Source organism: Gastrolobium bilobum, unplaced genomic scaffold, assembly GCF_033153095.1.
Source record: "Gastrolobium bilobum isolate Gb01-03AN ecotype WA unplaced genomic scaffold, APGP_CSIRO_Gbil_v1 utg14936, whole genome shotgun sequence".
Classification (NCBI taxonomy): Eukaryota; Viridiplantae; Streptophyta; class Magnoliopsida; order Fabales; family Fabaceae; genus Gastrolobium; species Gastrolobium bilobum.
In genome coordinates this window covers 248476-275789 of record NW_026898693.1, presented here as the reverse complement: position 1 = coordinate 275789, position 27314 = coordinate 248476, and the positions used below count along the sequence as shown (strand labels likewise).

Genomic DNA, 27314 nt, shown 5'->3' with positions numbered 1-27314 from the left:
TTTATTTATATAACAAGAAATTATTTTTATAATAAGACATTCCAAACAAGTTAAGCTTTTTTTATAACAAACTCGTTTTACAACGAACTTTTGTAAAAATATGTTAAGTTTCTACTTATAAAAGGAATATAAACTAAAAATAAGACATTTCAAAAAGTTACCTATATCTCCACTCCACCATCCTCTTCTTCTCTCCAATTATTTTTTTTTAGTACACACTTCTCTCCAATTATTGGACATAATATAAGTTTTCATTCAAAATTTTCGTGAGCTTTTGTCATAACATTTAAAGATTTTTGAAGAAGAAACTCAATGTAGAATTTATTTTTCATTAAAAAAGCAATAAAAATATGCTTCGAAAACTAAAAAATTGTACAAATCTAAAAATTCTGTAAGGAAGGCTTTATATGGGCTTGGGCAATTATAAACTGATTAGATAATAAATTATGAAAAAAATAACTTAAAAATGATCTAAAGTCCATTGGGCTTATCATGAATTATACTAACACCCAATTCCAAAGGTTTTATTCTAAAAAAAATGATTTATAAGGAAAACCCTAGTTTCCTTCTTCCATCACTATAAATATCTCCGTTTCCACGGTTATCCAATTCCTTTTGTTCCCGCACTAACACTCTCTCCGTTGCAGCTTAACTTTCAAAAGAGTAGGTTAAAGAGACGGCACCGATTTGCTGTCCGCCTTGACTGAGCCACTGCTTCGTCTTGGCCCTTGATTTTGTTCTGTCAATTTCTCTTACCCTAATCCATACATCTTCAATGGCGGTGAAACCTACAAAGGCTGAGAAGAAGATCGCTTACGATTCGAAGTTATGCCAGCTTCTGGATATGTATTCACAGATCCTGGTCGTGAACGCCGACAACGTCGGATCCAACCAGCTCCAGAGCATTCGACATGGATTACGTGGCGACTCTGTTGTTCTCATGGGTAAAAACACGATGATGAAGCGCTCTGTTCGGATTCACTCTGAAAAAACAGGAAACAACGCATTCCTCAACCTGATTCCCCTTCTTGTCGTGCGTTCTCCTCTCTTACCGCAATTTAGGGTTTTACCATTTTATTTATTGACAGGTCTTGAATAAATCATGATTAGTCTTATTTTACCGCACAAGAGAGATAAAGCTATAAACTTTGGTTATGATGTTTAGTTTAGATCTTGTGGCCTATCGGTGTGCTTACGTCCTCATTTCAATAACTGTTTTTTAGAATAAAAAAACGAACTGATGTTTTAATTTATAGACTAGTTTGTGTTTCGATTACCTTATTTTCGGAAAAACAATTTTTTCCACTATACGTGTATTTAAACAAAAGGGAATATTTCTCAATGTAATGCGCTACATTGAAAGCATCTGTTATGTTTTTTTTGACGTTGTTTGGGGAATGTGTCTTATGTATTGTTTGTTGACCCAGGGCAACGTGGGATTGATTTTCACAAAAGGTGACCTGAAGGAGGTTAGCGAAGAGGTTGCCAAGTACAAGGTGAAGTAATCTTTCCCCAATTTTTGTATTCTTATGTTTTTTCTGTATGCTATATGAAATGATAATGTTGCTCGGTTTTTTGTGCCGCCTGAGTTGCGGTACTTTAATGTAAATCCATCACCGGCAAGTGGCTAGCAATATCTTTACTGGATAGCTTGTGAATTTCTCTCTTGAGCATGAACTGTTCACTATGGTTATTGTTTTTTTAAGTTCGGATTTACCTTCCAATTATTCCAAGATGCAGTTCATATATTTGATTCTTGTACATTTTGTTTATACGTTGTGAATTACTATTAATTCTATGTTAGTCGTTGTCATTTTCATGTCTTCAAGGTTGTGGAAGTTGTTCCGTACTTTTGGCACTAGATTAGTTAATTTTACTTCTCTATTTTGCAGAATTTTGCTTTCCCCACCTAATGAGATATTCTGGTTGCAGTGTTTTGTTTTTGTTGGCTGAATTTCCTATTATTATTGATTGTAAATATCCTTTTTCTATATTCTGTTGAAATATTTTGTTTCTTGTTTGAAAAATTCAGTGGTGAGCTAACATGTGCTCCCTTTTCTTGTTATTTAAATATTCATCCACTGATTATTGTCTTTAATCCGATCAGGTGGGAGCTCCTGCCCGTGTTGGTCTGGTTGCTCCAATTGATGTTGTTGTTCCTCCTGGCAACACAGGGCTTGATCCCTCGCAGACCTCTTTCTTCCAGGTTTGTAATCTTGTTCCTATAGAACTTGAATTTTTTTCTTGTGGATGTCATGTTTATGTCTATTCTCCTTTCAGGTGCTCAATATTCCAACAAAGATTAACAAGGGTACTGTCGAAATCATTACCCCTGTTGAACTGATTAAGAAAGGAGACAAGGTCGGCTCTTCTGAAGCTGCATTGCTTGCCAAACTCGGCATCAGGCCTTTCTCATATGGGCTTGTTGTACTATCCGTGTATGATAATGGTTCAGTCTTTAGCCCTGAGGTCCTCGACCTTACTGAGGATGACCTCACGGAGAAGTTTGCTATTGGTGTCTCAATGGTTACATCTTTGTCATTGGCCGTTGGATACCCAACTCTTGCAGCTGCACCACACATGTTTGTGAATGCCTACAAGAACGTTCTTGCTGTTGCAGTTGCGACAGAATATTCTTTCCCCCAGGCAGACGAGGTTAAGGAGTTCTTAAAGGTATATGTTTCAACATTTTGATGATCTGACAATAATATATTGGTCCATTATTTCTATCTTTCTTATATACGAATTGTTATGTTAAATGCAGGACCCAAGTAAATTTGCTGTAGCTGCTGTTGCAGCACCTGCTGCAGCTTCTGGTGGTGCCCCAGCTGCTGCTGCTGCTGCCAAGGAAGAGGAAAAGAATGACGAGCCAGCTGAAGAATCTGATGATGACATGGGTTTTGGCTTGTTTGACTAGTTTATGTCTGGTTTTGTTGGAGTTTGGTGCTAGTATATTTCATTTTAGTCTTGTTAGCGCTTTCTCATTCTAAGTGTTATTGTAGTTTGCTGTTTTTCCTTTCCATATTGTGACTCGTTTTATAATTTTTTAATTTCCTAGTTATAATTAATTCTGGCTTAACTTTGTTCCTATCACGGTTATAACATTCTTGTTTTGGTTGAAATATTACTTAATTTGCGGTTTTTACTTTTTAACGTGAATTTTAATGGCGATTGTTAATTTCATGAATTCATGTTCCTTAATGATGATTTTAAGCATGAACTAGTGACCATGTTAGATCACGACTTCCTCCTACCTGGACAGTGCTATAATTTTGTGTTAAGGAGGTGGAGGGGTTGCATTACTGATTTTTTTTTTTTTAAATTATCTTTAATTTGAATGAATTGTTTCTAATGTGAAGGTTCTTGATTAACTGTGCTGTAGTATTGATTTGTTTAATCATCTTGACTGTCTGAGCAAAGACATTGTTACACATTATTCGTGATTTTGTCTTTTTATTCTGCTTAATTGCTTAAAACGTTCTCTAGCTGCGAACGATACGAAACCTTCAGCAAAATACAATATTTTAAGGAACAAAGCGTTGCCAACTTTCCCCAATATTCAAGTTCAATTAGTTTTTCAAGTATTGGAAAAAGTCGTCTAAATTAGTTTATTTTTGAAATGAGCAGGGGTATGCTTTTTATTGAACAGTTTGAAATTAAATTGAAGCTGAACATAGATTTATTAACTGACTAAAAATGAGCTCAATTTTATAGATAGGCTTCCTAGACATTAAATGATTATGGCGTGAAGCTGGTTATGAGGCAGTTAAGAGCATTTTATGCAGTGCGTTTGGTCAGTGAATTCATATACTCAGGCAAGGCCTGCTTTTGAAATGCGGGCAAAATATTATTTTCAATGTTTTTATATACTGCGACAAATTCTTTGAATTAAAAATGCATTTTCAATTCACCAAAAAAAAAAAATGCATTTTCAATTTACAAATTTGCAGTTGTTTAAATGAAGTTATACTTTTATATTCTTTATATTTAATATGATTGAATTAAATTTTGTTGTTATAGAGTGTTTTTTAAGTATTTCTAAGTTAGTTGAATTCTATTCTCTAATAATTCTATGTCATCAACAGGCTTAAACCATTTTAAACTTAATCAAATATTCATGGAGTGAAATTTGAAACACAAATAAAAAAGTGCATTATTATCTCTACTTCGTCATGAATCTCATGATATAGGAGTGTTTTGTTAATCCACGTTTCTTATTACAAATTAAAATATAGAATGTTGGTGCTACCATCTAAACTTACAGTGTTGGAAGTCAAATTTGATTTTGATCACGTTTTAACTAGTCGTTATTTAAAGTCTAAATAAACCTATTGTTTTCTACTTATAAAGTCTAAATAAACCTTACTATGTAAATAAACCTATTGCCACAGCGTTGGGAGTTGGGACTTTGGAAGATGAGATTAGTATTCAAAATGAAGCCAACAAAAAAAACTGTGGATGGATGAAGTTGCTGCTCTTCTAGAACACTCTTTACCAGCTTTGATTTACTTACACATTAATTAAATATATGAATAAAAAAATAGGTATTTTAAATTCTCCATTTCTACCATATTGCTGTTTACTTTGGATGCCTTTTGAGCTCCAGTTGCTTTTGCAGTGCATTGTCGCAATGGATGTGGATACTAAAAAAGTTAATAGTAAAGACCCAAATTGGTCCCTGACAAAAAATTTGGTGCCCAAATTAGTCCCTTTCAAAAATAAACTCGTTAAATAGTCCCCAACAAAGTGAAACAGGACCCACGTTAATCCTTCTGTCAATTCAAAACTGACGGTGTCACTGACGGTGCTGATGTGTAACGTTAAGCGACATGTTGAACGACACGTTGGAGATGGAACGACGTCGTTTGGAGAGAGCACATCCACGTTGGTCAGAATCCTTTGAAGAAACCCAATCGAACGTCAAGTTGTCCTTCCCTCTCAATTTTTTATAAGGACCATCGTTGTATGGTTTAGGGTTCTTCTTAAACCAGAGAGAAGGGAATGGAATTGAAGATTGAACGTTTGAATTTGGGGATTACTGATTTAGGGTTTATCCTCAATTTGGTGTTTTATTTGAAACTTAGTGTTTAGGAGATGAATATTTCTTCTGGGAGGGGGAGCTCAAGCCCTTGTAGTTCATTTGGGTCCAGAAGTGAAAGAAGGAGAAATGTGGGAGACACAATGTTGTTTACACCTCCAAAACTATTAGAAACCCAAATAGAGCATTTTTTGGGTGCCCCAATTTCAAGGTGAGATGTTTTTTTGCATGCGTTAACTGTATAATTTGAATGTTATTAATAGTTTGGTTTAATTTGGTGTTAGGAAAAGAAGCCACACTGTAAATTTTTTACATTGGTGGATGATGCTACAACTGATACCATGGAGCTGGAAGATTGGAGAATTAATAAGCTGGAGTTGAATGTAGCTGAAATGGAATTCAAGTTGAACTTTGTGGACATCAAGAGCAGCCGCCATGGGTTCATGATGCTAGGGTGGAGAAGGGGTAGAGAAGGAGAAGGAAATTAAGCATGTGTGTAGGTGTGATAAGGTGTTTGCTGGATCCATTATTGTTGTGTTTGTAATATGTATATATCTTGCAAGTAGACTGGAGTGAAATATATGGTGTGGTTCTGTTTTGATTTGCTAGTGTATGTACCATTACATGTTGTAACATTTTTGGAATGTAAAGATTTGTAATGGAAGGAGCAGTGTTGAAATTTAATGAATTGTTGTTCATACAATGTATATAACATGGCTTATGTATTTGAAGTTATGTTTATTGGCACAAAGTGTTCTATAAACTTGATGCAGATAAAAAGATTGCTGGTCTGTTAATAGCAAATGTACATTCTTGATAGTCATGATTAATATCAGCCATGTACAAGGGAAAATGTCATGGCTGGTCTGTTAATAGCAAACGTACATTGTTGTTAACAGAAATATAACAGGGACTATAAAGGATCCCGATAATTTTGTTAGGGACCAAAATGGGCCTCTGAATTATAAAACAAGGACTAAAAAGGTCATCGATAGAAAATGTTGAGGACTTATAAGGCCACATAATTGCAAATGGTTTACAAGTGCAGTGAAGCTACATTGAATACATTAATGACACAAAACATTATTGGACTCAGCAAACAGAACAACACAAACTTTACAAACAGGGAACTTATGATGGACATTCCCAAACAGAACAAAAAATACCATTTCATCAGGAGAAACCATTGTTGACAGAAACAGAACTTATTTTTTTTACATTGAATCTACAGTGAAGGTACAATGTGAAAATAGATGGCTGATAATGGACGCAACAAACAGAACAAAAAATACCATTGTTGACAGAAACCACAAAGTGTATCAGCAGACAGTAGGTGTGGACCAAAATTTAAAAATTGCAGCATTGAATACATTAATTACACAGAACACAGATAGTAAGCAAACATTGTTGTATTCATTTCATCACATCCTAGTTACATTTACTAACCATGGCCAACATGCCACAGTCATACAAAAAAATCCCACTGACATATTTCCATGAAGGCCAATACTTCTGTTCCAAAAAATCATAATGTTCCTACTAACTATGGCCATAACCAGAGGCATACAAAAAATGTCCTAATGGCATATTTCAACAGGGCCAATACCGAAGTATTTCCAAAAAAATACCCTAATTACAATTCCAATAAATTCCTATATTAGAGGCATCCAAAAAATGGCTTAATGTCAGTGCATCTGAATGGATTCCAATCAATTCTGTGGGGCTGGTCTTGGTGGCTTGAACCCTGGTGTAGACATGAAGCTCATGAATCTAGCCCTGGTGCCACTACTTGCTGCAGTAACTGTTTCATTGGTCACAACCTCAGTAAGATTGCATGGAGGTGGACTGCTGCCTCTTGATGCTCTTGAACTTGGTTGAGCCTCAATTGTTGCATGCTGGTTGCTTGTGTGTGTTGAGTGTGTTGTAGCATCATCGACTCATGTTAAAAAAGTTGCATTGCGACTTTGTTTTCCTAACACCAAATTAAACCAAACTATTAATAACATTCAAATTAGATAGTTAACGCATGCAAAAAAAATCTCACCTTGAAATTGGGGCACCAAAAAATGCTCTATTTGGGTTTCTAATGGTTTTGGAGGTGTAAACAACATTGTGTCTCCCACATTTACACAATAGAACAACTCTCCTTCTTTTACTTCTGGACCCAAATGAACTACAAGGGCTTGAGCTCCCCCTCCCAGAAGGAATATTCATCTCCTAAACACTAAGTTTCAAATAAAACACCAAATTGAGGATAAACCATAAATCAGTAAACCCTAAATCAGTAATCCCCAAATTCAAACGTTCAATCTTCAATTTAATTCCCTTCTCTCTGGTTTAAGAAGAACCCTAAACCATACAATGATGTTCCTTTGAAAAATTTGTGAGGGAAGAACAACTTGACGTTCGATTGGGTTTCTTCAAAGGATTTTGACCAACGTGGATGTGCTCTCTCCAAACGACGTCGTTCCATCTCCAACGTGGCGTTCAACATGTCACTTAACATTACACATCAGCACCGTCAGTTTTGGATTGACAGAAGAACTAACGTAGGTCCTGTTTCACTTTGTTGGGGACTATTTAACGAGTTTATTTTTGTAAAGGACTAATTTGGACACCGAGTTTTTTGTCAGAGACCAATTTGAGTCTTTACTCAAAAGTTAATTAACACGCGAGGAGATGTGAAAACCAGACTCATCTGATTCAATCACATATCTCAGGAATAGGTCCCTTCTTAGATAAATATTTAAACGATAAATGTAATTCATAAGTTATTTTTTTTAATCTGGCTAATTAAATCTTTTTTAGATATGACTCTATAGCTCAATTTTTAAAAATTAAAAATAAAGAAAAACAAAGTGGATCTGAGTGCGTTTTCTGGTCCCTCTTTTTTTCAGCAATACATATCCACCCATCAATATCGCAAAATTTACATCACGACACCCCATCGTTCTGACTAATCACGAAGAACGACGTCGTTTGCAATTCTCATCAACGGTTGCAGTGCGTCGGCGGCGAACTTCCTTGCGAACAAAAACGGATCACGGCGTCTGTTACCGTTACCGTCACCGTACCTAGGCATATCTGACTTCATCCTCAAGATCAGTTCGGGCTCCACTTCCCACGCCTCGTACGTCCTAGGATGTCCATCCACACGCCCCGTCCAATTCACGTGCGTGAGCGTGGCGGGCACGCACTCCTCAGGGTCCCGCATCCGCATGTTTAAAAGGGTAGGGAAATAATTTTCGTCGGGGTAACACGTGTCACGCTGTACGCACGGCACGTTAAACTTGGGCCAAAGCGTGCTGTCACTCACAACAAGCCTCGCGTGCTGACGTGTCAGCGCCCAAAACTGCGACCCAATGCGGAACTCCTCAAGCTTCACCTCAGGCAGCATCGCGTGAGGTCCACGCGCCGCCCAACGGTCATAACTACCGGTCTCATTGGCAAGGATCTCGATGAAGCTCTTGCCGGAGTGAACGAGCGCGTGGTAGGTGAAATTGAAGGAGTGGAGGGGAATGCAGGAGGGAGAAAGGAGCACGAAGACGGAATTGGAAGGGTCGTGGATGAGCGCGTTGGCGAGTAAGCGACGCGCCGCCGCGACAAGCGTGGGAGAGAACCGCTGTGTACGTTTAGAAAGGATGACGCGGTTGGAGAAGACACCGGAGAAGGGTGGGTGGTAGGAGAAAGTGGGGTCGGCGTGAACGTAAACGTTGAAAAGTTTCGTGTGTGTTTGGTTGAAGTAAATTTCCCAGAGTGGCGCGAATGGGAGGGGCGTGGTGGTTAGAAACATGAAAGCTATCTTTTTGGGCCAAGTGGGTTTCGCACTCACTTGGGTGGCTACCCTGAATAGCAGCAAGTCATCGTCGTCCGGTGGCGGTGGCGACGCTGGTTGCTGTAATTTGTTGTTGGGTTTTTCGGAGATGCTAATGTTTTTGAGATTTGGGTTTGGTTTGTTAAGGATGACGTGGATGGGGTTAGCGGTTGTGGCATGTTTGTGGTTTGCGGTGGTGGTGAATATGACGGCTAAAGGTAAGCAGAGAAGTAATGCACAGAGTAGAGAGAGTGGGTTGGGAGATAACATTTCTGTCCTCAATATTCAATAATCTTCCTTTTGCTATTTTTTTATTTATTTTTTTTGTATTTTTTTACTTTCAAAATTGGAACATAGGATAGGAGATAGAAGGGGAAACAATGTAGAGAGCAGAGACTACTAGGAAGAGATGGAGAAGACTTTGGTTTAGAATTTGGATCATCAAACAGCATTAATTTCTCTGTTGTAATTATTTGTTTGGTTTTGTTTTTTGGGTTTTTCAATTTTGGATACTCTAGGACTGTCACAGACCCGTTTGGAAACGTGGCTGCGCCCTCTGACTAAGAAAGAGCTTTCGTTTTGTTTGATTCTGCATGCTCCTGACACGTACACAAACGCTGTCAGACTGCAATTTGATCTCACAAAAAATAAAAAACTAATTTATGTTTTAAGGTTTGTTTCTAAGACAAGCATGGTTTGATATATGTATTTTAGATCGTATTGTCTCGAAAGAAATATTCTTGATCACCAATTAATAACATCAGTTTTGGAAGTTTGTAGCTGGACTGCTGGATTTAATTTGGATCATCTGTTTGTTTATTTTTTGAGATATGAACTAAATGTTATAGACTCGGATTACTGAACCACACATGATTGATCTAATGTTGATTTTTTTTTTTTTTTTTTTTTTATAATTTGGTAATAGAAAATGGGTTTTATATTTCTCAAGTTACATGAGAATTAAAATCTTATGTTGTAGAGACAAAAAACATGTGAGACTCGTATGTTAGAAAAAATTATGTATAGGACCCACGTCAGTACGAAAATCGAAGAGTGTGTTGGAAGATTTCAATTCTCATGTTGAATCCTTAATTATAAAACCCATAAAAAATATGGGATAATGGTAAAACATTGATTACAGTAGAAAATTGTTTAGGCCTTTTGCCACGTGATTGATCTGGTTAATTTTTATTTTATGCATTCATTCAGATATAAACATTGTATTAGCGAATGATTCAAAGCCATTTTGTCAGTATCACCTGGTCTCCTGCATTGTATATAAACTAATAGGCAAATAGATAGATGAACGGAGGTATGAAAAGAACCTTTATAAATCATAAATAGAATATTGAGTACTTATGCAGGATGACAATGCACTAAAAAGATAGACAGATACAACCCCAAAAAAAAAAAAGATAGACAGATACGACGAAGAAATGAAGTTGGATTAGCTACAATACAATTATGTTTGATTAAGAATGAAGTAGAATGGGAAAAAAATAAAATCAAATTGTAGCAAAAAATAAATAAAGAATTCAATGAGGATTAATTCTATTCATGCAGGGTTCTGTTTTTCCCCTTCTTTATCTGCAATGTTGGTGGAGCAAAATTGGGTGGAAAAAAATATGTACATGGACATTGGCTTGTGTACATAAATTATACCAATTTCTTTCATTTTCGTTTAAAATCCACTCCACTAATATAGAGCAACATATATAAGAATCAGCCTCAAGGGGATAATTATTCTACGAGTGATGCTCAAGTATTCCATGAGCTGTAAGTTCAAGGTCATAAAAGATTCAGCGCATGTTTTTGGGGTCACAAGGTCAATGTTTGGATTGTTATACTATTAACCCCTAGTTATATAATTAGGCTTGTAAAGGTCCCCTACTGAAGAGAGACTAAGAAGAAGAATCTCAAGGCAAGGATGATGAATGGAAGTCAATCTGCAGTAGCTTGTGAAGATAAGGATTAGAAATATTCACTTTATTTTCCTCCTCCTTCTCTAGTTGCCTAAGAGGTATGGCAGCAAGAAAGCGTTTGATGAACTCTTTACAACACTCTTTTCCACTGCAAACTATCTCAAGGCTTTTCTCTTCACTTCCCTTTGTAGGGTCCTCCTCTACTTCCTCTACTCTTGCATGCATCAAACTCGAACCATCAAACTTCAATATGAATGCCTGTTGGCACCCTTCAAAAAGCCTTTCCCCCAAAGTGTCAATTATATAATAAGCATCTGCTTCCACCTTCAGAACAAAGAAATGATCGTTCCAACTTACAATGTAAATTCTTGGCTCGTAATTAACCACTTTATTTCTATTTATATCATCCCAAATCTCATCAAAGGACATAGCTCCTATCAAGCACTGGAACTTCTCAGGGGAGAAAAACCCGGTGTATGATTCTTGAGGCAGAACAACCAGAGGCCTCAGATTGGCTTCCAAGACCGTCTCTAAATCAAAATGTTTATCTGGGAAGAGGTTTAAGTAGGCATCACTGTGACATAGCCTTCTCCATTCAGATGAGCCTTGTGTGATGAGGCTATCAAATTGAGCTCTTGTTAGCATGTCCTGGCTGGAATGAAGCCAGTGAGATATGAACACAACTAGTGCTGTGCAGGCACTCTCACCCGAGGCTTGTTTTCTCCGTTGGTCAAAGGAAGCAAAGAACACATTGGTTTGAAGCTTTGTTTTCCCATCTCTGTTCCAAATTTCCCTATTTTCCCTGCTACTTGCACCGCAATTATTGTCATGAAGGCATGGTCTGGTAGATACTTCATCTGATTTCTGCAACAATTTTACAATACCAAATTGTTATTTAGTCTAGCAAAAGTGACCAATTAACTGAACAGGTGGGGGTGAGAGTATCTGTTTGATCTTTGAGAAAAGTATTGTCTTTGAGAGGAGTTTAAAACTTTAATTCCGGGACCCGTCCTGAATTAAACTAATCGCGAAAGGATGAACCAATTGGAATATAGCCAAAAAAAAAAGTGACAGATTAGATGATGATATTGTTACATACCATACAATGACTTGAATGGTAGGTCAAATTCTCTTGTTTCCTTGTGGATGTTTTGAAACTCCATCCCTTGAAACCTCTATTCCTTGACAACATTGACCAACTCCTCTGGACTGTGTCCAAACGGGTCTCTGTATCTGAACCTATAAACCTCTCAGACTCGTTTGTAACTCTTGATCCTGCATAGTACTGAATTGCAGTGTTACTGCTGCTGCCACTGCTTGTGGTAGACTCATAAGATGAGTCATCCGAGTCAAACACATCTGAGTCGTCCGATTCATAAGGACTCGGTTGCTCAACTTGATCAACATTCCCATTATTTTTCTTCCCAAGGCTTGTCAAATACTTCACTATGTTTTCAAAGGTTCTTGGCGAGTCATCATGAATACTCATCAGTTTCAATAAGCTCAAAGAGACCTGCTCCAATAATCCATTATAAGAGTTGTTGTTTATTTTCTCTGTGACATTGCTGTAAATGCGCTTTAAATAAAGAGAATTTAAGATATAATTATTTTAATGGATAACTAATTCTACTTTTGCTACAGAAATAGAATACTTTTCTCCTTTAAAAGGAGAGAAGAGTTGTCTACTAGTGAGACAAAAAAGTGGAACCAGCAATTAAAAAAAAAGTAAAAACAAAAATAAAAGCTTGACACGGAAGTCGATGTATGTGTAGGAATAAAATATTGTCTCATATGTTATCAAAAAAAAGAATATATATTGTCTCATATGAAAGGAGAAAAGTATTTCCCATAAAAATAAAAATAAGTGAGTTTCATAAAAAAATAAAATAAACCCTTATCTAAAACAAAAAAAAAAGAGGAAAATTGAGTTGGAGCATACCGAAAATGTGGCTTCCATATACAAACCATGTACTTTCAATTGAATTGGAAGCGTTCTTTGAACCTCCCCAACAAGTAACTCCGTCACGGCAACGCTCATGTAAACTTTTCCTACCACCGCCATTTTAGGTTTGTTTTCTCCTGAATCACCCTCTCCCTGCATTTCATTTCCAGACAAGTTTTAAACACACAGACACAGATACAAAGATACATAAACATATGAAAAATAATATAAAAAAAATGAAGAAAACATAACATGTTCTTACATATAATACATGAAATGTCATGTCGCACGCACCACATAAGGACCCATGTTTGAGGAGGAGATGAAAACCGGAGAGGTCACGTGCGTCCCATACAATGGTTGGTGTCTTCGAAGAGAGGAATCTCTGGGGTGAGGTGGTGTGAGTGGGTTTTGGTTTCAAGGTACGATGAATAAAGGGAAGAAGTTACTTGAAGTTGAAGAAACTTTGACTTTCTTTGTAGCTGTTCCCGTTATCTGAATGGCCATGTTGTCATTTGAAGCAGCCACCTCGGCTCCAAACAGTCCTAATTCAAGCTTCAATTGTGTCACCTTAACCTCGTACTTGTCTTTCTGCCCCGAAAATCTTGGTCTCCAGTACCTCCTCATGTTCATCATCGATCTTGCACTTCTTTAATTAATTTCTTCAATATCTTTGATCAGAAAAACATGCCACGGATTGAAGTGAACCGAAAGGAAAAACAAATTACAAGCTAGGTTCCAATGAATCTTAATTTGGCAAGTCATAGCTAGTGTTGCATTTAATTTATAGTAGCTGGTGTATGCATAATATTAGTAACGCACGCGTAATTGCTATTTAGTTTTTTTGTTTTATTTTTTTGTAATTTATGTTTATAAAGGCAAAAGTAAGGTGAACGTTGTCCATAATATAAACCACGTGATTGAAAGTGTTGGGATTAAAAGGAGAAGATCAGGGAGAGGAGCAAAATCAAAAAAAAGGATAATGATGTGGCTGAAATGATTGGCCAATTAATGATGCACGATTCCGCTGAATGGATGAGCGTCAAATCCTCACACAAAAGGATACACGGAAGCGCGTCCTACTCATTTCTTCTTTTGCCTCAAAGCACTAGTGCAGCACCACCTTGCATTTCACGAGTTTCTTTTTAAAAAATTTATATGAAATAGAATGTTTAAATTAAAATAGAGAACATATTTAACATTGAAAAATATGATAATTAGATTAAAAGAATTTAAATTTTAAATATTACAAAAATAACATGTTTCATTATTTGAGAAAAACAAAATAATAAATGAAATTATTATATACTTTTACTTAATAAATATTAAGGACGTATTATTAAATCTTGTCTTTATTTTTTGACAACTTTTGTGTGGTTCACTGTTCACCACAGAGATCTTTTGTTTGGGCTTTCGTTGGGCTCTTAAACTGTAAATGGACCAACTTGTTTCCATGATATATTTGTTAGGCATTTCCAACAAGTCACTTACAATCACAAGGAAAGTGTAGAGTTATCTGAACTAGAACCAAATAAGGCTTCTTAATGGCCAAACATTATCTACCCAATAACGGAATTTCTTTGTATTGCCTAAGGACTAAAGTCTACGTGCCATTTTTGCACATATATAAAAGAGTAGGTTGAAAGTGAACACATGACAATGTATCATGAATATGCATAAGAAAATATATACTATAAATTTCTGTTAAGTTTATATTCCACCAAAATCGTTTTGCGTCTATTTTAATTTATCCTTCCATTTCCCCCACCTCAAGTCCAGCATTCACTAATGGCCAAGGCAGCAGCCCAAATCGTCATACTAATGGCTTCAATAAAACAATTACCCCACCAGATGTCAATTTCGTGATCTTATGGACCATATAGACATATAGTCAGTGCTGTCTCCGCCAATCGTCACACTAGTATTCATGTTATTAAAAATATTTTTCTAGTGCTTTTGTTTAATATTATCCATTATTTCATGGATTACTCGACTACTTTTATTATTACATGAGCGGCAAAAGTCTATCTATCAAGTTTTAATATAACTGCGTTCTCCCACGCTTCAACTCAATATCACTAATTAAACTAAAATAACCTCTTACTAGGGATGTTTACAGTCCGAATTGGATTGGTTCTGAAGCAAAAATCATCTGATTCAATCATTTCGGTTTAATCATTTAATTATCCATTTGGTTTGATTTTTTTTAAATCTGATCCAATCCAATTTTATTCTGTTTGAATTGAATCGGTTTTCAATTTTTCAAAAAACCTAAAATTTCAGTCATATAAATCACTAGTTATATCAGAAAAGAGTCCTTCAAAATCAAACAAGTCTTAAAACTCATGAAGAGTTAAAATAGATTAATAGAAAATAAAATTAAAATAAAATAATTTGCTATCAATAACATCCAAGATTTCAAGTCTACAAAACAACCAGATTTCAAGTCACTATCTTTAAAAAATAATAAATACATAATACATTGGATCGATTTGGATTGAATCAATTTTCACCAACCAAACCGAAAACTGAACCAATCTAATTAAAATATATGATTTTTTTCGATTTTCAGTTAATTCAATTATCAATTTTTCAATTCAGTCATCATAGTTTAAATCGATTGATGAATACCTCCACCTTTTACCAATTAATTCATGTATTTGGTAATATGATGCTTTTAAAACTGTGTAACTTGTCAGTCAACGCAAAAAAAAAAACTTTGTTGATGGGGTGTCTATCAGCTCCTATGTATTGTAACCCACTATTTTTTTTTTTTAGTATTAATGTAACCCACTATTTGAATGTTATCATTTATCAACAAGAGCATCCAAGGTCCAATCAATTGAGTCTTTCAACTTTTGGGTTTAATTTTCTCTTTTCCGTTTTTTGCGTGTGGATGAAAGACAATCTTTTTTCTTAGATTTCATAGGCAGGCAACGTTGTCCAACCTAACACATTCTTTAAACAGCAAAGGTGATTCACACCAAAAATAGAAAAATAAATAAATGAGAAAAGGTGCTGAATGCCTTTTGAAACATTTCCAACACTGTACGATGTTTGAAATTGTAAAGCATCATGCATCAGCACGAGTGAAAAACCCCAACCATGCATATCTATAAGTTTTTTCAACGCCTAACTTGTACAATTACTATACGTTTCATTTCATTAGTCCGCAAATTTACGTCAACTTGGTGTAACAAATTTTTTAATTTTTAATTATTTAATTATTTTTAGTTGAGAAAACTACTTTTTATTAAAAAAAAAATGATACGTTAAATTTAAGTAAACTATATTCATTGGCATAACATAAGCAAAAATCTTGTCAAATACTATTTTCGTCATATTTGAAGGTATTTAAACCTTTTTATATATTACAAATAGATATGCACTGATTAATTATGAGTATTGACATGCATCAACATGTGAATAATACTATTGCGGCAAAAGCAATAATGGTTGTGGAACTAGAAAGTATATTAATGCAGACCATGGCAACAAATGGTTATTGCTTATTGGAGGAGGGGCAATGGACCTTTTGGCTTTTCATGAGACAAGCAAAAGCAAAAGACAACAACTAGCAATTTTGGTATGAATAGAATTAAGGAACCTCAACGGGTCAAGGGATGGTGGAAGAAGATGCGAGGTTTCCCATGTCACCAAGGAGATAATGTAGATAAAGAACAATATTTAAATTGTGGAATTTAAGTTGTATTGTTGGGTGTTGAACTTAAGCAGATACCTGTCCTTCGCCAATTATTTTTTTAGTGTTTTGGTACACAACGTTTTCCGATCTTAATTAAAATGAAAATATTTTAATTAAAATTATTCTTATTTGAATTATATCACCCTTTAAAAACCTGAGCATTCAAATAAAAGCAATATATATATATATATAGGCAGGATTCTTTGACACCGGTGTCAAATTTTAAATTTGACACCTCATCTTAGAGCCATTAGATCAAAAAAGATCAATGACTCTGATTTGCAAGTATGTGACACCATTGATCTTTTTTGATTTAACAACTCTCAGATGAGGTGTCAAATTTCAAATTTGACACCGGTGTCAAAGGATCCTACCTCATATATATATATATATATATATATATATATATATATATATATATATATATATATATATATAGACAAAAAATATTTTCTCACGTCGTAGGATAGTTGTTTTCTCCTACTAGTGACCCTTCGAACTATTTTTATTAAAATAAAATTAAAAAGCATAATATGCACAACTAGATTAAAAGATATTTTGGACATAAACTTAAAAAAAAAGTTAACTAATAATTATATTTTAATTTAATAAATAAGGAATAAAATTATATGTTTTGATAATCATTGGTTCACTACCAGAAATAGAGCATACACAGGCGGTTATATTATCAATCTTAGGCGGTTCAAACCATCTCTGTTTGATCAGGTTGACGGTTACTCAACAGTCGGAGATAACTTAGTCGCAGTGTCATCCTCCGACGTTTAAACTAAACCGCTGGAACAACCGCTTGAGGTAAACTTCGACGGTCCCTGTGACAGGTGGAAACACTTGAATTATCATCCAAATGTACAGGTCAAGCATTCAAAGGCGGTTTTTAAAACCGCCTCCAATTAACAACTTCAGGCGGTTATTAAAAGTTTAAATTTTAAAATTTTACTCAGGCGGTGTCGTTAACCGCCTGCCTTTATAAAACGTGACTTTCGTTAACCGCCTGCATTTATAAAACGTGACTCATTTGGTAATATATGACTTAATGTTTTTCACGTTTGTAAGAGATAATGTTATCTCTTATATACACATAAAATTATATGAGGTCCATTTTTTTTCTTCTCTTTCTTCTTTTCATGTGATCTTACATGGGCCCATATATTTTTATATATGTGTAGGAGATAAGGGCCTGTTTGGAGCACCTGATAAAGAAGATAGGATATGATAACTTATCATATCCTACTTTTATCTCTTGTTTGGTTGATCAATAGGATATGATTAGTTTATCCTATTGTCTCCTTTTATCCTATCCAATACATGATTTCTTATCTTATGGGAGGAGCTGGTTAGGATTCAATAGGATAGGATATTAATATTGAATACCCAATATATCCTCACGCTACCCAATATATCCCCACGCTACCCAATATATTTGTATTTATTGCATTATATTTTATTTTTCATTTCTCCTTTCTTCTTTTACATAATCTTATCAGATTGCTAATCAGGTGCTCACCAAACACAGGACATGATATAGGCTTATCAGTTCCATATCATATCTTACTGTTATCAGCCTCATATCATATCCTATCATGTCCACCAAACGAGAAATATTAATCCCAATAATTAAAGACTAAATTTTAGTATACCACATAGACCTTCTTCTTTTTTGGTGCAATACCACACAGACCTTTAAATAGTCGGTTAGTGGCTAAAAAAGTTTCCATCATTACTTTATAGATTGTATAAAAAAATCTTAAAATAACATTAACATATACTTAAGTTTAAACCTCTATATTTAACAATATATATATATATACATATATATATATATATATATATATATATATATATATATATTATTAAATTATATTTTATACATTACATTTTTAATAGTAAATGCTCTGTCATGTATTTAAAAGATTTACGGTAAATCCAAATGTATAATGACACTGCTCAAAATTCCAACCATCTACTTCCTTATTGGGAAGATCTGAGAGGTTTATGAACAACATTTTAGGTGGAAAAAAAATCTTTTAAAATATAATCGTATTTATAAAGTATAGAAGTAAGAAAGATTATGATATACTTTAAATTAAATGAAAGTAAATATGCATAATGACTGCATGTATAATTCCTGAGCTATCGTAATCTTTTGGTCAATGAGTTGTCAATTCCTACCAGCCCAACTTTTATGAAGGAAGCAGGCACAAACAGGTTTAGGAAAAGAAAGTAAAAATCCGTTGGTTTGAATCTCAGTTTCCCATCAAACAAACTACCAAAGTGCCAACATTTTTCTGCTCTATACACAGTGTCATTCATTGTATTCATATCATTCTTCCTATTATACTTCATTCATTACCATACTTTGCTTCAACGGTTGAGCAAGTAATAATGATTTACTTCACATGCATCCCTACTTGTGCAACTTTGTCTCATTTTAGCTGTCATGGTCAAACATATCATTAATGAACTGCCAATTACTTCTTATAAGCCATTTTCACTCTTATTGGCCTTTCCTTCTTCTGGCTTCTGCTCTACAAAAATATAGATTGTCCATCCATCAGTTTCATGGTTACAATTTCTCTGTCCTTCTGTGCCTTTCAATTTTATCACCTGCATCCATTTCATAAGGTGTGAAATCAGGATTCAGCATATTGAGGTAATCTTTTGAGTTGGTCAACAAAGAAAATACTACTTTCCTTTATTAGGGTGTTTTCATATCTGCTTCTTTCATTTCCTCCTCTCTTTTTTTCTTCCCCACTATGTAGCCGAAGTAAGAAAAATTTCAGCTTGAATGTTCTTTTTTCTCCAAGCTCATGTTAAACATGGGTGACTATGAGGATGTTGATGACCATTTTCAAACCTCTTTTGTTAATGAAAATTCAGAGTTTTTTCCTTCTTCATGACATGAAATTCCCCCAAATAGCCATTTGGGTGTTGGAGTAAAACCATGGGAAAACATGGGTCTCTCTTCCATGTAATGGATACCCTCTGCTTGTGTATCCTCCTTTCATCTGAAGTGGTTTTGGCTAGTATTCTAAAAGTTGGCAAGGTCTCTCCCGGATTTGAAGGCTCTCAAATGAATTGGATTGACAGGGATGGAAAGTTCCTTGTGTCAAACAAAGGAGATTTTGGCTTTGGCTTTGTCACCACAGCAAATGACACCACATTGTTTCTACTAGCAGTGGTTCACATGGACAGTACCAAGGTGGTTTGGGTTGCAAATAGAGCACTTCCTGTTTCCAATTCTGATAAATTTGTGTTTGATGAGAAAGGTAATGTCTTTTTGCAGAAAGGAGGAACTGTTGTCTGGTCTACAGATACAAGTGGCAAGGGAGTTTCTTCAATGGAATTACAAGACACTGGAAATTTGGTTTTGCTTGGGAAAGATAATAGAGTGATTTGGCAGAGTTTCAGCCATCCAACGGATACCTTGTTGCCTATGCAGGACTTCACTGAGGGAATGGAACTAATCAGTGAACCTGGTTCTAACAACTTGACCTATGTTCTTAAGATTGAATCTGGCAATGTTATTCTTTATGCAGGTTTTCAAACTCCACAGCCTTATTGGTCATTGCAGAAGGATAGCCGCATAATCGTCAATAACAATGGTGATGTGGTAGCTTCAGCAACCCTTAGTGCAAATTCATGGAGGTTCTATGATAAAAACAAATCCTTGTTGTGGCAATTTATTTTCGCTGAAGATTCAGCTGCTAATGCAAATGCTACTTGGATTGCAGTTTTAGGAAGTGATGGCATTATCACTTTCTCCAATCTCCAAAGTGCAAGGTCAATTGTTGCCTCGCCAACAAGAATACCCCAAGATTCTTGCAGTACACCAGAACCTTGTGATCCTTATAACATATGCACCGGTGACAAAAAGTGTAGTTGCCCTTCTGTTCTTAGCTCTAGTCCTAATTGCAAACCAGGGTTTCTCTCCCCTTGCAACTCCAAAAATTCCATTGAGCTCTTGAAAGCTGATGATAGACTCAATTACTTTGCGCTTGAGTTTCTTCCACCCTCTTCAAAAACCGATTTGATTGGTTGCAAAACTTCATGCAGTGAAAACTGCTCATGCCTTGCTATGTTCTTCCAAAGCAGTTCAGGGAACTGTTTCCTTTTGGACAGGATTGGAAGCTTTGAGAAATCTGATAATGATTATGGTTTTGTCTCTTACATTAAGGTCTCTAGTGATGGAGGAGCTGGTACGGGCATAGGGAAAAGTGGAAGCAGCAATATTCAGACAATAGTTGTTGTGATCATAGTTATAATAACATTGCTTGTGATTTCTGGTATGCTCTTTGTGGGACATAGGTACTTCAGGAAAAAGCAAAATTTGCCTGAGTCTCCTCCCCAAGAGAATTCAGAAGAGGACAATTTCTTGGAGAATTTAACTGGGATGCCAATCCGTTTTAGTTACAATGATCTAGAAACTGCAACCAATAACTTCTCAGTGAAGCTTGGGCATGGTGGTTTTGGCTCAGTCTATAAAGGAGTTCTACCAGATGGGACTCAACTAGCTGTGAAGAAGTTGGAAGGCATTGGCCAAGGGAAGAAAGAGTTCAGGGCTGAAGTAAGCATAATTGGTAGCATTCATCATAACCATTTGGTTAGGCTTAAAGGGTTCTGTGCTGAAGGAACTCATAGACTTCTTGCTTATGAGTACATGGCCAATGGTTCATTGGATAGATGGATATTCAATAAAAACAAAGGAGAGTTTTTGTTGGATTGGGATACTAGGTTTAATATAGCACTTGGAACAGCAAAAGGACTTGCTTACCTACACCAAGATTGTGATTCAAAGATTGTTCATTGTGATATCAAACCAGAAAATGTGCTTCTAGATGATAATTTCTCTGCCAAAGTTTCAGATTTTGGTCTGGCTAAGCTCATGACACGTGAACAAAGTCATGTTTTTACAACACTAAGGGGCACCAGGGGGTATCTTGCACCAGAGTGGATCACAAACTATGCTATATCAGAGAAAAGTGATGTTTATAGCTACGGGATGGTGTTGCTAGAGATTATTGGTGGAAGGAAAAATTATGATCCTACTAAAAGTTCAGAGAAATCCCATTTCCCAACTTTTGCTTTTAAGATGATGGAAGAAGGGAAAGTGAAAGATATTCTTGATTCAAAGTTGAAAACATATGAAAATGGTGTGGATGTGAGGGTTCACATTGCTGTCAAAGTTGCATTGTGGTGCATACAGGAAGACATGTCTCTGAGACCTTCAATGACCAAAGTTGTTCAAATGCTAGAGGGTCTATGTACTGTTCCTAAGCCACCAACTTGTTCTCCCATGGCTTCTCGCCTTTACTCAACTTTATTCAAACCCACCAGCGAGGGTGGCACTTCTTCAGGACCATCAGATTGTACTAGTGATGCATATCTCTCTGCTGTTCAGCTTTCAGGACCAAGATAACAGTAGCTGTACCTTTTTTTTTTTTTTTTTTTTTCCATTTAGGTGTTTGTTGAGGAAATTGGCATCAAATGCAGAGCTTTTCACGATTAGTTAGTTACTCTTGTATACAATTTCTATATATAGTTCATGTCAATATGTCATTGTAAATTTTGTTTCCAAGTTACTCAAATTTTGTAATACAAATCGCTGACTTTCAACTAATCTTCCCTTCACTACTTGTTTGTGCACTGTGATGCATGAAGACAAAACTTTCTTTTGCAGTTTTAGTAATGAAAGATAATTACAAATTTTCATTAATTACTGCAACCTGCGAAGGGTGATGAAGTTAAATGGACAAATCTTTATATATATATATTATTTGGACTAATAATTTGATAAACATATTGATAGTTGATAGTTAATACCACAATTCTAGATTTCTAGTAAAAGCAATGCTCATACTTTTACTTCAGTACTTGTAAAATTTAGTACAAGCATTTGAAGAAGTCTTATCAACTTGTTCAAATGCTTATTATAGAATGATTGTGTCTTGGGTTTGGGCTCCTTTGTGATACCTTGTATCCATTTAATTAGCAACTGCCAGGTCCTGAAAAAAGAATCCTTTTGTCTTTATAATGAATAACTGGAAAAAATTAACCTTCGGACTTGCATGTGACAATAGAATGTCCTCGTGTATATAATATCTGCGTAACTTTAAAAAAAAAAAAAAAAAACTAAATAAAGAAGATTAACTTATTAGGTATATGCAGGTCGTGCCCCTACATGCAGAAGGTAATTTATACTTGAAGTACAAAGTCTTTTGCCATGTATAAACCATATGTTCATAATAAATCATGCTGAAATTTTATTATATTAAGAAAATTAGTATAACAATGATGATTTTATAAAAATCAGTCTAATATCATCTTAAAAAATCAAATATTGAAGTTGTGAGGTGGATTGTGTTGGTCTCAGATGAACTCAAGAGGGAGCGAATTGAGTTTATAAAATTTTCGCCTCTTTTTAAAACAAAAACAGATGTCCAAAGATAATCAATAGAAAATAAAGCATGCTAGAATCACACAGCAATTTACGTGGGAAAACCTCCTTGGCTCAAGAGGAGTAAACACCCACGGCACCAATCTGGATAAACTCTCCAATTGGTCAAAAATACTTCACTGACAGAGCCAAAAACAATAGTACAAGGTTAGCCCTACACTACCCTTATACAATTCACACCCAAATCTGAATGACTACTCAGCCACCCAAATGACACTTCACCAATAACTCATCTTCTGTCAACTCAGACAGAATCAATCACTAATGCACAATAGCTTAACTCTAAGCTAACAAAAAGATTTAATAATAGAAATACCATGTGCTTCTTGAATAAGCAGATAGGTAATTTGAATTCTTATAGAGAAATATTCACTTTGTCAAAAGATGAATGTATTAATGAATGTTCGTTAAGAAAACTTGATGCACAAGAAAGAATCCTAATTTTGAAAATCTTATTCTCTCTTTTCTTTCTTGTATATTTTTCTCTCTTGTGTTTTCTCCTCTTATGAATATTGTATTTTCTCCACTCATGAATAATATGCAATGAGCCCTATTTATAATAATAACATTTTCTCTTTCCTAAAAGCTCAAAAAGTATAATATTTAAATTTAAAATCTTTTCCAAAATCTAATCAGAAATCTTTTACTCTTGAATGAAATTTTAAATGCAATTTTCAAAAATAAGATTTCTGATTTTTTTCAAATGAAAGATATGTAAACCTTAAATATCTTATTCTATTATGCAATGCAATTCTAATCTAAATCTTTGGCAAAAAATATTTTATTTCTCCTTTACATGAAATCTAAAAAAATAAAATCTATCCTAATCTTTACTTGATTCCATGTTTTTCTCTCTCTTCATGATATCTTTCATATCTTCTCCAATCTTCATGCAATCTTCAATTATCTTGAATACTAATTCAAATCAGAATAAATACTATTCTGAAATCTCAAACAATCAGCTCATTAGTAATTTTAAGACAAAAAATATTATCAATTAAATTAACATTAAATTGATTGTAATCATTAAATCATATTTTAAATCAATTAAACAATTGGGGTATAACAAATATCCAACAGATTGCTCGTGTAGGTAGAAGATATTGTTAATTAGTAGGAACCAAGGGACCACAATCTCTAACCCCACATAAACTAGACCGAATACATCCAAAAATGGTTCTCAATAATTTTGGTTGGTTCTTTTCTATAATTTTTTTTTATTTTTTGGGATACATTCTCAATATATTGTAAGGAATCATTTCAATCCAAAATTTTAAGAGTGTTGAGTAAGAGTTTTTTTAATGATTTATATTATTTTCTAGCACACCTTCTCACACAAGAGTCTTTTGTACTTGAAGCGTGAATATTATGTAAGTCTAATATTTGATTTACCTTGTGCTTATTTAATTTCACTTGAAAGTGAGGCGAGGTGATGATAGAACTCGTGACCTTGTGATCACTGAAACTCTAAAAACCATCATAACTTATAACCTTAAGATGTTGGATAAGAGTCTCTTTAATAGTTTATATTATTCTCTATCACATATCTACCGAAGAATATCCAGAATAACGTAAGGTAGTGTTTGGTTCAAGGTTTATTTTTGGATCCCCATCTATCTAATGTTGGCATTTCATGTTGCCAATGTTTGGTAGGAGAATCACAAAAATTTACCCACCAAAATGTGTTCCCCAGCCTTTCTGATTTGCATGTAAAAAAGAAGATTTTGCACTGTTGAAGAAAGCTATTTGCGAGGTGGTATTCCAAAAAAATTAGAGAAATGAAAAAAGTTGAACAAAAATATGACTTATTTACCTTCAATCTAACCCTCGACTATACGCACCCAAAGTACATCTCTGAACTAGCAAATGAAATCGGCGAGAACCATGACTGAAGATCTGCTTTGGTGGTGAGGTCACAAAACTGAAAGGAGAGAAAGATCTATATGTGCAGAGAAAAAGGAGACACGCAGAGAGAAAGAGACCCCATTATGTATAACAAAGGAAAGGAAAACGACAACAAAACAGAAACTACCTACGGACCATTCTGGGGGTATGAGACCCCATTATGTCCTTCTCAACATGACCAAAAACCTCCTGGGAGGGCGATTTAGTGGTGAAAATATGATTCGATGGTGGTGAAAATACGATTCGATGGTTCTTTTGAGCTCATGATAAAAAAAGCTTGAGAACACAAGATCTGTATGTGTAGAGAGAAAGAGACTCACATGTGCAGATGTCAAAATGTTCGAAGGTCGATGCACACTCAAGTGGAAGTGTTTTAAAAAACGTTCTTGACATTCAAAAATTTAAGTATAAGGGTTGATTTCGTCATTTCTATTCATTTTTCCATCATTATTTTACCTTCAATAAAACAAAGACTCATAAAATTTAATCCAATTTTTCTGGTAAAATTTCGTCAAATCAAACAACTTTTTTTTAACTTACCTAACTAACTCACTTCCCCAGCATATTCCTAGTTATTCTATTTTCCTAGTCAAAAAAATTTCTCCTAAACCAAACACTCCTAGTAGTCTGCATTCATATTTGTTGTTTCCAAAAGGAAAATTTGGCGTACATCAGCCTTTTTTGTTTTTTTTTGCCATAAACTGCGTTACCCAGCAAAAGACACTACTTTGAAGAAGTTTTGTTTTCAAGAGTGAAATCCACTGTTTCAAGTAATGAGCCCCAACCGAAGCATAATTAAGTAAGATGCAGTTTTTTTGGGTTGATTATAGGATGATTGTACAATAAAAGCCTAAAGCTGTTTTAGGTTTATTCACGGAACGGAAGCTCATATAGCTTGATAAACAACATCTCATTTAACGGCTTAACTTTTTAAGTTATGAATCTTCATTTTGTATTAGCAAGAATTTTTTAGACTTGAAATGTAAATATTGCATACGCTTTTTTTTTTATTTAAGCTGCATAGACATTTTTTTTATTCTACCTTATAATGACTTAATTTCACTAAAAAAATAGAGAGGGTGAGAATCAAACTCGTAATTCCGTGATCACACGACTCTGATATCATATAAAGAAAAAAATGTAACAAAATTTTTAAGGTTTTGAATGAAAAAATTTACATTATATTTTTCTAACAAACATGAAAGAGAAAAAAAATTGGCTACCTTAATAAGTTTCTTCATGTACATCTAAATAACATGTTATGTTTTAGTGACAGAAGTGTCTAGTCAATGATTAATAAGTTACTTTTGAATTTAGTACTCTTTCTAATATATCTATAAAGGAAATATATCTTTGAGGTCATGGATCAATACACATTGATAAAAACGATATTTGACAAAGGGGTAATGTATGTATAGTGACAATATAATAGTAAGAGAGACATTAGGTACATGTGATTTTACCTCTTATTAGAATTTACTTGTGGCTAGCGAAATTTTGAACCTTTAGGCCTGTTTGGAGCACCTGATAAAGAAGATGGGATAGGATAACTTATCATATCATACTTTTATTTCTTGTTTGGTGGGTCAATAAGATATGATTAACTTATCTTATTGTCTAATTTTATCCTATCCAATACATGATTTCTTATCCTATAGGGGGAGCTGGGTTAGGATTCGATAGGATAGGATACCAATATTGAATACCCAATATATCCTCACGCTACCCAATATATTCTCACGCTACCCAATATATTTGTATTTATTGCTTTATGTTTTATTTTTCCTTTCTTCTTTCTTCTTCTACATAATCTTATCAGATTGCTAATCAGGTGCTCATCAAACACAGAACATGATATAAGCTTATCAGCCTCATATCATATCCTATCCTTATCAGCCCCATATCATATCGTACTATTATCTTATCCTGTCCACCAAACGAGTCCTTAATGGCCTGTTTGGAGACCCAAATCCAATTGTACAATTATTAGAATAGAATTGTCATTAATAAAAGATTTCATTTCTTATTTACATAATTTTCTTTTTATATTATCTTTTATTGGACCTTCTAAAATATGAGTTTTATGGCCCACAACACAACATATTGCAAAAAATAGCAAACTACTGCTTGATGTGGGCAGTTGACAGCTTGCCACACAAATAAGAACTAAACTATATACACAATTTTTATTTTTTTATTTAAAAAATAAAAGCAGGACTAATTTATGTCATTCGTTTAAATATCGTGTATTTGTCCAAAACATTGCTTGGGTAATTTTACTTGATGGAGAATGCAATACACAGACACATGAACCTAAACGGATATCAATTGAGGGGTTGTTTCGTACAACGGAAGGAAAGAAAGAAACAAAAAAGATTGGATAAAAATAGTGAAGAGTCATCATTCCTTTATTTATTATTATCTAATGGGGTTTACTTTTATCAAAGAATAAATAAATGTAAAAAAATATATTATCTTTTATTTAAAAATTAATTTATTTAAAAATTTAAATAAT

General features: G+C 34.7%; 3 protein-coding genes and 1 pseudogene across 4 annotated transcripts; 2 read left to right on the top strand and 2 right to left on the bottom strand.

The window, feature by feature from the left end:
• The first annotated feature begins 585 nt into the window (after window positions 1–585).
• On the top strand, window positions 586–3087 carry LOC133318421 (large ribosomal subunit protein uL10). 2 transcript variants are annotated; one of them, XM_061520409.1, is made up of 6 exons: window positions 586–865; window positions 965–1033; window positions 1428–1496; window positions 2108–2206; window positions 2281–2673; window positions 2765–3087. In XM_061520409.1, exons 1-6 carry the CDS (start codon window positions 776–778, stop codon window positions 2915–2917), a joined length of 873 nt encoding a protein of 290 aa, XP_061376393.1. In that variant the 5' UTR covers window positions 586–775; the 3' UTR covers window positions 2918–3087. The 2 variants fall into 2 exon arrangements, with proteins under 2 accessions (XP_061376393.1, XP_061376392.1); XM_061520408.1 differs by having other exon boundaries at window positions 588–1033.
• Window positions 3088–7994: 4907 nt separating this feature from the next.
• LOC133318438 (glycosyltransferase BC10-like) lies at window positions 7995–9122 on the bottom strand. The gene has a single exon (XM_061520435.1). The coding sequence runs from the start codon at window positions 9120–9122 to the stop codon at window positions 7995–7997; it is 1128 nt and encodes a 375-aa protein (XP_061376419.1).
• Window positions 9123–10768: 1646 nt separating this feature from the next.
• On the bottom strand, window positions 10769–13352 carry LOC133318437 (uncharacterized; annotated as a pseudogene).
• Window positions 13353–19381: 6029 nt separating this feature from the next.
• On the top strand, window positions 19382–21856 carry LOC133318436 (G-type lectin S-receptor-like serine/threonine-protein kinase SD2-5). Its single transcript, XM_061520434.1, has one exon. It carries the CDS (start codon window positions 19382–19384, stop codon window positions 21854–21856), a length of 2475 nt encoding a protein of 824 aa, XP_061376418.1.
• Window positions 21857–27314: the final 5458 nt, after the last annotated feature.